The 10,619-nt window shown below is 34.4% G+C and overlaps 1 protein-coding gene across 1 annotated transcript in view; it reads left to right on the forward strand.

Moving 5' to 3' along the window:
- The window catches only part of LOC106687770 (NADH dehydrogenase [ubiquinone] iron-sulfur protein 4, mitochondrial), a 13,870-nt gene extending 3,532 nt beyond the window's left edge, over positions 1-10,338 (forward strand). Inside the window, exons 2-4 of the mRNA XM_014431828.3 lie at positions 5,276-5,438; positions 6,997-7,172; positions 10,019-10,338. Coding sequence (XP_014287314.1) covers positions 5,276-5,438; positions 6,997-7,172; positions 10,019-10,196 — 517 coding nt within the window. The 3' untranslated portion in view covers positions 10,197-10,338. The remainder of the gene's footprint in view (positions 1-5,275; positions 5,439-6,996; positions 7,173-10,018) is intronic.
- Positions 10,339-10,619: the final 281 nt, after the last annotated feature.

Here is a 10,619-nt window from a genome sequence, read left to right on the forward strand (position 1 = left end):
TATATCATTTTCTTTCATATATTTCACTATGTTGATTTAAATTGTTTTGATAATTGTTAAACATTACTTACATATTGTATTATGTTTATTTCTCTATTTACTTAAACACTGTCTGTTTTTTAATGATTATTTTATCATTTATTTTGCATAATTATTATCTCTACAATATTATATTTTATCTTCTATCAGTATCAACTACTATTTACTTAATTTAGTATTATGTATATTTCCAAGTTTGTTTGATATTATTGTATTTGTTTATTTTTATGTTTATCTGAATTAAGGCTGTTATCTCGTTTTGTTTTTCAGCCCTGATTAAGTCCTGAAATTCAGGTTGAAATGTTGACACAAATAAATAAGTTATACATATAGATAGTTGACCTTATAACTTAAAATATGAAGAAGATGGTCAGGTTTCCGGTCAAAAAAGAAGAACAAAATAGTTTTAACTATTTAATGTAATGGGCGAAAGGTCTGACATTAAATAGTTAAAAACTATTTTTTCTTCTTTTTTTTTACCGCAACCCTGATCATCTTCTTTGTTATAAATAAGTTTTGTTTATTTGTGTATCTTTGCTGACCCCATCGACAACCATCTCCTCATTTTAATCTACAATCAACTATTAACACCTCATTACTTGATATTATAGTTGTTGGTTTTTCTGGCTTAGAAATGGATTGTACACCCGGGATTGTATGCAACGTAGCAAGTCAAATTATTGAACTGACATGTACAGCCTTAAAGACATTAACTACTATTTCACTTCATTTTAGATGTCTTGGAAGGAGGAAAGGATGTTTTGGAAAAACACTCTTCTATTTATTATGAAAAAATTCAAGCATGAAAGAAGATTAATTATCCCTAGTTTATTATTTTCACTAAAATCAGTGTCCCAAACTAATAATAAATAATCCCAATTGTCTATGTTAAGGATTCCTAATAGTGACTATTGAAAGAAAATTTTATATTTGTCTCTCCATTGGGCCACCCTGGTCACTCCTACAATTTCCATTAAGGCTAGGGAAGGACAAATCAACCATATTCCATCTTTACACCCATAGAAGCTTAAAAACAAAATAATAAGATAAGCATTTATGTATGTAAAGAGGTTCTGAAACACTACGAAATATGTAATATCTAATATCCTATCAGTGTTGATTTAGTTGAGAATGAAGAAGCTCTCTTTCTCTGAACCAAAGTGAGGCATTACTTAATCTTTATAACAATGGGGCACTAATTTTATCAACAAAGCTAATGGGTTGCCTGCAACTGGAGAGCTGTTCCCACTAAACAGGGCTCCAGTAACTTCCTACCTACATTCAAGTGGGTCTGCTATGTATACATAGAATTGTTACATACATATGATTCTTACATTTGTAAACATATAGTTAATTATATTGATCATTTGGTAATCAGGCTTTTATTTAGAAAACCTTTGCAAACTTTTTGAATGCCCCAAACATATCGGGAGTTGCCACGAGTTCTTCTAGAGACTTAGGCGGCCAATCAAGCAAGGAGAACTCACCTGCTAAAGGGAGTCAAAAATAATATGTTTTACGTCTTCCACGGCTCCGCAGTTACAGTTAGGATCATCCCTTTTTTTGAAGAAGTGTAACTTTGAATTGATGTTGCCATGCCCTGTAAGAAGCTGCACCGTCCAGTGGTCTGTCTCAACCCATTCATTTTTGACCCTTTTTCTGATATCTGGGAGGAACTCATGAGTCACTCTTCCAGTTGCACAGTTATCCCACCTCCTCTGCCATTCTGATATGACAATGTCGTCGATTCTACTAGAAACTTCCTCGAATCTTCCGCTAGAGCTGACGAAACAACTTGACCCAACACGGGCCGGCAAGCCTTTCTTAATATTGTACTTGGGGATGGCAATCTGGATTCGAAGGTCTATTGGCAGTTGACCCGTAATTATTTGGAAGGCTGAAGTTGGCGCAGTCCTATAAGCTCCAGTTACAAGTAATAGAGCTTTCCTTTGTGCCTGTTAGAATAATTTAAGATGTGCGTACGCGAGATGTTGACCCCAGGCAGGTACAGCATAGAGGGCAATTGACAAGAAGGAAGCTTTTTATAATATTTCTCTGGACCTATATTTCAGGCCCCAGGACGTTCCTGCTATATTATGGTGGCAGCTGTAGCGAAAAACAGTTTTACTTTTAACTTCCTTTAAATGGTTGATAAAGTTACACCTTTCGCCTAAAAGAAGCCTAGAAACCTACTTCTGGTGATAGTTTTATCATTTTATTCCCCAATACAACCCTGGGAAGGAAGCCTCTCATTTTTCCTTTTAAGAACAAGAGTCGAGTCTTTTCGTAGTTTAGGGAGAGGTTCTTTTCGCTGCACCATTGCTCAACAATAAGAGTAACCTCTGCTGCTTTCGTTTCCAGATTAACTTGTGACCTTGCCTCTATCCCCACGCCAAAATCATCGACATATGCGGCTGGTGTGTATCCTGCTGCCCGTAAATTCGCCAGTAGTGGATTGATATTGATATTCCATAATGGGAGACCTAAAACGGATCCTTGAGCGCAACCCCGTTGGATCAGTCTCGTGATTCTCCTTGTTGGTAACTGGTAGAAGACTGAACGGCTCTCCAAAAAGGATTTAATAAGCTTGTATATATTTCTTGGACAGTGCAGCTTTTTAAGTTCCCCCATTATTCCAGGCCACCACATACTGTCAAAGGCTCCAGCAACATCATAAAAGAGGACAACAAAATATTTAGAGGTGGAGTGTTTTGCCGCCGTTAGAAGCTGATTGATAGTATCTGTGGTTGATAATCCCCTTCGTCCCCCAAACTGATCTGAAGAGAGTTGGTCTACTTGGTCACTTCCTTTAGGTGCAGTAGCATGAGGCTTTCCAGAACTTTTCCCATGACGTTTAAGAGGCATATTGGACGATATGATTTTGCATTCACTTCTGCTATCCCTGGCTTTAGAATCGCGACCATTTCTCCCTCCTTCCAAATTCGAGGGAAGACATCTTCTTTTAAGCATTTGTTGTAGAAGGTAGTTAAAGGGCTGATTAGGGCTCTTCTGGCGTTTTTCAAAATTTCAACACCTACCATGTCTGGTCCTGGCGCTTTTCCTAGGCGAAGTTTATCGAAGGCCATATCCACATCAAATTCGTCCCATGGGGAAGCGTCTTCTGTTGGAGGAGGTACATCCATTTCAATTCTGCATTGCGTGTGGTCTGCAGTATCACCGATTGGGTCATCCTCTGGGAAAGATTTCAGCATTAAGGCCTCTTAGCCTCTTCTGACGTCCGGGCAGTGTCGCCATTATGCATAAAGGAGGTGAAGGTATTCCTATTCCAACTCGTACCAAGTACTTTTCGGTACGCAAGTCCCCAAGGGCTGGTGCATTCCTCTAAGTATTTATGCCATGTATCCATCTTAGCTTTCGCAATTTCATCTTTAAAACACTTATTTAGGGCATAATACACAGTTTTTAAGCCTTCTTTAGCATCAGCATTCTTTTCTCTCTGGAATCGCCTCCTTGCTCGATATGTTTCACGCTTGAGGCTCGTCAGTTGATGATTCCACCACGGTTGTCCTTTCCTTACTGACTCCTTTACGGTGGGCAATACTTCCTGGACCGCTGTATAAATTTTTGATGAAAGTCGAGAGCCCTCTTCTTCCAATTCAATATCATGAACCGATTCCACCTCCGATAGATGCCATTGAATATTATCCGTTTCGCACTCCCACTCAACTCCCTGTGTTGCAAAGCGTTGTCTTCTGTAGTGCCTGCCCGTATCATCCTTATTAATTACGAAGGTCACCACGCGATGGTCGCTGCAGGTCCAATCAGCCACCTTCCATGAGCTAATGAGTTGTGCAATGTCTGGTGTTGCTATAATAACGTCATGAAAGATTCTCCACTGGGGCCTGAAAAAGTAGGCAAAGATGCCGCTTCATTAATAATAACCAGCCGGTTGCATGCAGCAAAGTCTTCTAGTAACATGCCCTTTCTGTTAGTCCTCCGACTTCCCCATAATATGGATTGGGCATTAAAATCGCCTAGTATAATCATATTTTTTCGTAGTTTGCTCATGATGTCCTGGAGCTGAGTCAGTATTTCTTCTAGTGCAGTAGAAATTTTTGCATAGACGTTAATCAGGTTAAAATTAATTCTTGGAGCCTCTATGTTTGCGACGGAAATTAACTTGTTATTTAGGTCAGGTTGTGTGGTAATGGTATATGAGTTATTGATTACAAGAAGAGCACTCTGTGGCGCATCACACAGGCCACTTCCAAAAGAGGAAATAATTCGGTCATGTGGTGCAGTACCAAAAACTTTGCCTCTTCTTGTAGGAGGTTCCTGAAGGGCAGGAATGTCTATCCTCTTCACTATACCCATGTGTCTAAATTCGTCCATTGCTAACGGTCTTCTATTCAGATTATGTTGTGCTATTCTTATCGTTATAATATCACTCATTGTCTTCGTATTGGGTTCTCATTATTGTCCTTTCAAGAGCTCTTTTATAAGATGGACACTCCTTGTAATCAGAAGAATGGTCTGAAACTGTGTTTGTCCTGGAGCAGTTTATGCATTTTGGTGGCCCACCAGATTTCTGTTTTGGGCAGCTCTCACAGCTATGTTCTCTCTCATTACAATACCTACAGTTTACGACTGCTGCAGTGCAAAATTTTTCAATGTGCGAGAAGCCTTGACACTTGTTGCAACGGGACACTGCAACCCAGTCCCGAACATTACAGGATGCCCATTCAAGGAATACTCTTCCCTCTGCTAATATCTCATATCTCACTGCTGGGGTTACTTCCACCACCCAATGTACGGAATCCCTTCCTCTCGGGCCAGTTTTAAACACAGGGTTGAAGTGTTGCCTGGTACGTTCTAATTTATTGGCATTCAGGCTCCAAAAGTGCTCGATGATTTTGTCATGGTCCAGGTCTCTCGGTACATCATATATTATCATCCTGGGTAGACGTTTATTCTCTAGGTTTACGTTAGCGCCTAGTCTCTTTATTCCTTCAGATTGAATAACGAATAAACTTTCTAGCTTCTTCTTTTGTGCTTGTCCTGATAATAACGCCTTTGGTCGTTTCCACTACTCCTCTGATTTTCACCCTATCTATCTATCTATCTATCTCTCTCTCTCTCTTGCCCTCTCTCCCTCCCTCTCCCTCTCCCTCTAAGTAATATGTGGATATACAATACATATTTAGTGTTCTAGTTTTTCCAAAAAATGTTTTTGGTTCACTTTATAAATTATGAATATATTTTATCTAAATTTTAGAGTTGAAAATATTTGTATTCCCAGTCAACAGTTGAGTACTGATATTTCTTCTGTATTGAACCTGAAGGATCCTCCTCAAATCGATAAAAAGTTTGCATTAATGACAAGAAAAGATGCTGAATCATATAAAGCACATGGTGAATTAATAAGACTTGACAAAAAGGTATAAACTATTATGTTTTTAAGAGTTATCAATTTTATTTATTATATTTATATTAATTTGTTGTTTGTTATTGGTTGTTTTATCAATTATAATAAAGTAGTAATCGACTGTTAAAAAATATATATAATATAAGTTATATCAACCATGTACCACCAGGCCGATCTGGTATAAAAAAATAAAGTAGAACATTTTAGTGTCAACATAAAATAAATAAACTTAATTAAGGTTTATAGTTTTATTAAAATTTTCCAATATCTCAAGGATTAATTTACAAGTTCCATTAAATTTTTTTTTTTTTAATTATTTATTTATTGATATTTACAACTGTATACATATATACACATCAAGTAAATTTGGTGTAAGTGATATTATGACATGATAAAAACATGTGGAGAATCTCCCCATTGAAAGAACTCCAAAAACATTTCTAAAGAAGAAGATCTCGAGGCCATCTTCTTTTCAGACACCTAGAAGGATTATTAGGTAGTGAAGGAGAAGCCAGGTTAGAAACGAGTTGGTTTGGGTGGTTGGGATGTTTATTATGGAAGGATTGGTATCTGGTTCTGGCCAAATGGGCAACATAGGGGACATTGAGCTCCTGATGGATGATTTGATTTGTGACAAAGTAAGGAGCATTAAGGATTTTACGAAGGATTTTGGACTGTAAGGATTGGATTCGAGAGGAATTAGATGGTTTAGTGGACCCCCATAGCTCAACTCCGTATGTCCAAATAGGCCTTATAATAGTCATGTAGATCAGTCTTTTCTAATGGATTGGAAGTTTGGACCGCTTGTCTAGTAAATGTTGTAATAGTCGGAATCGACGAGCAGTTTCCTGTCTTTTCAGTCTTGTATGAGGATTCCATGTCAGTCGTTTGTCCAGATTTAGTCCTAAGTAACGGATCTGTTCAACAGGAATAAGTGGGGTATTATTAAAAGATACTGTAGGGCAAGACGAAGGGTATATGTGATTTGGTGGGATTTATTGGAATTTATTTTAATCTTCCAGTTTTGGGACCATTCTTCGATGGTGGTGATGTGGGATTGGAGTGATTGGGATACAATGGAAGGATCATTATTCACTGACAATAGGCATGTGTCATTGACATACATGGTGAGAATAGTGTTAGGATGGGTTGGGATGTCAGCTATAAAAACTGTATAAAGGATAGGACCAAGGATACTACCCTGAGCTACACCAGCAGACTGAGGAAACAGGGATGAATAAGTGCTGTTGTGATTTACTTGAAATAACCAGTCTGAGCGATAAGAACGGATAATGAGATGCTATGTAGGGGATAGGTATTTACGGATCTTGTCCATTAAAAATAAAAGTTATCTATTGTTCCTTTATCTTTAATTAAATTATCTATCACATTTCATCTATATGTGGTAAACTTTTGATGTCAGGTAAAGTAAGTTTTATTGCTTGATAATAAGCTTAATTTCTTTTTTAGATACTTAAAGCTTTGTATTTTTTTTTTTTTTTTTTGTAATAAATTTACTTAGTAACATAAGATTGAACATATGAACACATTTTATTCAAATTTCTTTGTAGGAGATAATCAGTGCTATAACTGGTGTTCCTGAGGAGCATATAAAAGGCAGACGTGTTAGAATTAGTTTGGTTTCTAAGAATCCTATGCAGTCTGGCACTGACAATACTCATAGGTGGTTAATGGAATTTGAAACTCGTGATAGATGGGACAATCCTTTAATGGGATGGACTTCAACGTAAGTCTTATTGTTTACTTTTAATTTGATGATACTTATAATATAAAGTTGTTATTTTGTAAATTATATTTTTATATGATTTATAATCTTGCCTTATTTAAGATTAGAACTTATTTTAAATATTAAAGAGTCATGGAGGAGGAATAAATTTCTTATTTTTTACTTTTGAGATTATTAATTATGTTGGGTTGGAAAGAAAATATATCTGGTTGTCACACATGGAGAAAGTTGTTATTATTTAAAGACTTCTATGATTTTAATATTTCTTTCCTTTTGACATTTGACATCCTCGACTCTAGTAATAGTGTAAGAGAAAGATCAAGAAGAAGAAGAAATTTAATATCAACTATATTTAGGTTACTGAAAAAGTAGTTGTGAACATTTGTGTGTGTGTATACACACACACACACAAAGAAGATGGTCACTCGAAAACAAGATGATGGCTTGATTATGAAGAAGATGGCTGACCAATAAGCACCCCTGCGGGTGCGGTTCCAAGAGAAACAACAATAATTAACAACTATTTATCTGTTGACATTCACACCACGTTGTAGAGAGTCATCAAGGATAAAAAGATACACCACATCCACCTTCCCTCTTATACAAACTCTTAAAACTCTTACATAAACCGGTTTACACCTTCTTCTCTTTGGAGGTCGAGAAAGGGGAGGGAAGAGTTAGTTTCAGTTTCAATGGTGAAATGAAACAGTTAATAGGAAAATTAATTTGTTTTATGTACTTCATTTTACATTTTACCTATATAGTTATATTATATTTTATTCACTTAAATTTATTTATCCTTTGTTTTTATTAATTTTCCTATTTACTGTTTCAATATTTGTAAACTTTCTCGATTTACATCACGATTACAACATTACTATCACGATCAGTTAAAAAAACAGTTGCAATCATTATCTAATTATTCTGTATATTTATGTTTTCACTTTTTATTTATTATTCTTATTTACTTCTTTTACATTTATTGTATTATACACATATTGTATTTATTGTATTATCATAACTATATTTTCTATTGGTATATATTATTAGTTCCTTATTCTATCTTTTAATTTATATTTAATTTTTCCTAAATCAGACATTTCGTATAGTTACTATTATTATCATATTTGTATATCTCCTTCTTGTATTTCACATATTCAAAGTTAAAAACCGTTAGCAGTTTCCTCCCCTTCATTTGTTTACTTCTGATATTCTTCTAGTTTCAATTGACCCCAGCAGAAACAGTTGTGTGGTCCTGATTTATTCTTTACTCATTTACTATCATTATTATTAATTTTATTGTATTTATTCTTTCTACGGGTGACAGCCGTTATATCTCAACTTCGTCCTACCAGGTATTATTCCTGTAGGTACTAGGGAGGTATACAAGCTTAGAGGGTAGCTAACCACCAGAAGGATGCTATTCCGTTAGATAAGGAGGAGATATGTAAGCCCAGAGGGTAGCTAGCTGCTGGGTTCTACGAAAGGATAACAGGTAGAGGAGAGATGTGACCATAGAGAAGGGAACTTGAATCAAGAAAACTCATGTAAACAAAAAATGATAACTTGAGAAAATATATTCAACCTTTTACGATGTATTGTATTGTAGTGATTCAATACAAAAAACAGTTGCAATCATTACCTAATTATTCTGTATATTTATGTTTACACTTTTTATTTATTATTCTTATTTGCTTATTTTACATTTATTGTATTATACACATATTATATTTATTGTATTATCATAACTATATTTTCTATTGATATATATTATTACTTACTTATTCCGACATTTCGTATAGTTACTATTATTATCATATTTGTATATCTCCTTGCATTTCACGTATTCAAAGTTAAAAACCGTTAGTGGTTTCCTCCCCTTCACTTTGTTTATTTCTAATATTCATCTAGTTTCAAATTGACCCCAGTAGAAACAGGTGGGTGGTCCTGATTTGTTCTTTACTCATTTATTATCATTATTACTATTAATTTTATTGTATTTATTCTTTCTCAACTTTTATGTAATCTTAACTTACTTCTTTATTTTCCATTTTTTAGTGTATTAAATTTTGTTTTCTCATTTCTACTTTTCTATTTTTAGGTGCTATTATATCTGCTTTTCATTTTTAACCTAATAGTTTCATAATTTTTTATATTCTTATCATTGTATATTTTATATTTATACTATTTTATTTATTATTTTCTTTCATTTGTATATTATTTTGTTTTCACTTATATTTATATAATTTTAACCCTACCTTAATTTACTTTTTGTATTTTATCCTATTATGTCAAAATATTTTTTGTATCTTTTTATCCTTGGTGACTCTCAACAACGTGGTGTGAAATGTCGACAAATAAATAGTTGTTAATTATTGTTGTTTCTCTTGTAACCGCGCCCTCAGGGGTGCTTATTGGTTAGTCATCTTCTTCATAATTTTGTCTGTAGCTGTCAGTTTAGTCTTCTAAAGTTGATATAATTACTGAATCCGAGTGATAATTTAGAGGAACGCTAAATGTATTCCACTCAACAATTGAAAATCATTAACCATTTCTTAAACTTGTTAAGAACTGCCATATATCGTTTCTGCGTGAATTGAAGGTGATTCACTTTACAGGATCAATCAGTATTTACGATAAGTATCTCAAATGCAACTAAATTGGGCCTTTTTTTTTAATGGAATAGTCACTAAATATATTTAGGAATAAAGCTCCAAGAAAGATAAAATCGTCTAACAAAATGGAGAATACATAATTGCTTGAAGTTTAGAAAACAATAGTTCTATTTCAAAATTATTTTCTTTGCTAGCACAAAATGTTATTTAATGTATATTTTATTTTTTTAGTGGAGATCCACTATCTAATATGCAGATATACTTCTCACAAGTAGAGGATGCTATGGAATTCTGTGATAAAAATGGATGGGAATGGTTTGTGGAATCTGAAAAAATTAAGACCCCAAGGGTTAAAAATTATGGTGTCAATTTTTCATGGAATAAACGAACCAGAGTATCTACTAAATGAAGATTTCAATTTTAATATCCTAATCAAACAAAACAACAGGATTTTTCTCAAAAGAGAAATCATGTAAAGTAGATTTCAATTTATCATACCTATGTATTCTGGAGTTTCACTCATCCTAGTGCAAATAAAAGATTTGTAAACATGTGTTTTTTTTTAATTGCTTCTCAGACCACTCTGAGTTTGAATTTTTTTTTTTTTTTGTCATATGCTGTTTCATATTTTCGCTTTAAAAATAGATATATAGAAAAATTTTTATTATGAGATAAAGTATCTTGAAAATAATTTATATGAAAAGTATTCTGGCCAAAAGACCTATTAGAGTAAATAATATGAGATAGGCAGGCCTTGTGGGTCATTCGATAGTACTTATGTTACTAATTGTTCCCTCATGACATGTAACCATTCGATTTTCATATGTGAGCC

Source organism: Halyomorpha halys, unplaced genomic scaffold (genome assembly GCF_000696795.3).
Source record: "Halyomorpha halys isolate HHAL.00 unplaced genomic scaffold, Hhal_1.1 Scaffold1009.1, whole genome shotgun sequence".
NCBI lineage: Eukaryota > Metazoa > Arthropoda > Insecta > Hemiptera > Pentatomidae > Halyomorpha > Halyomorpha halys.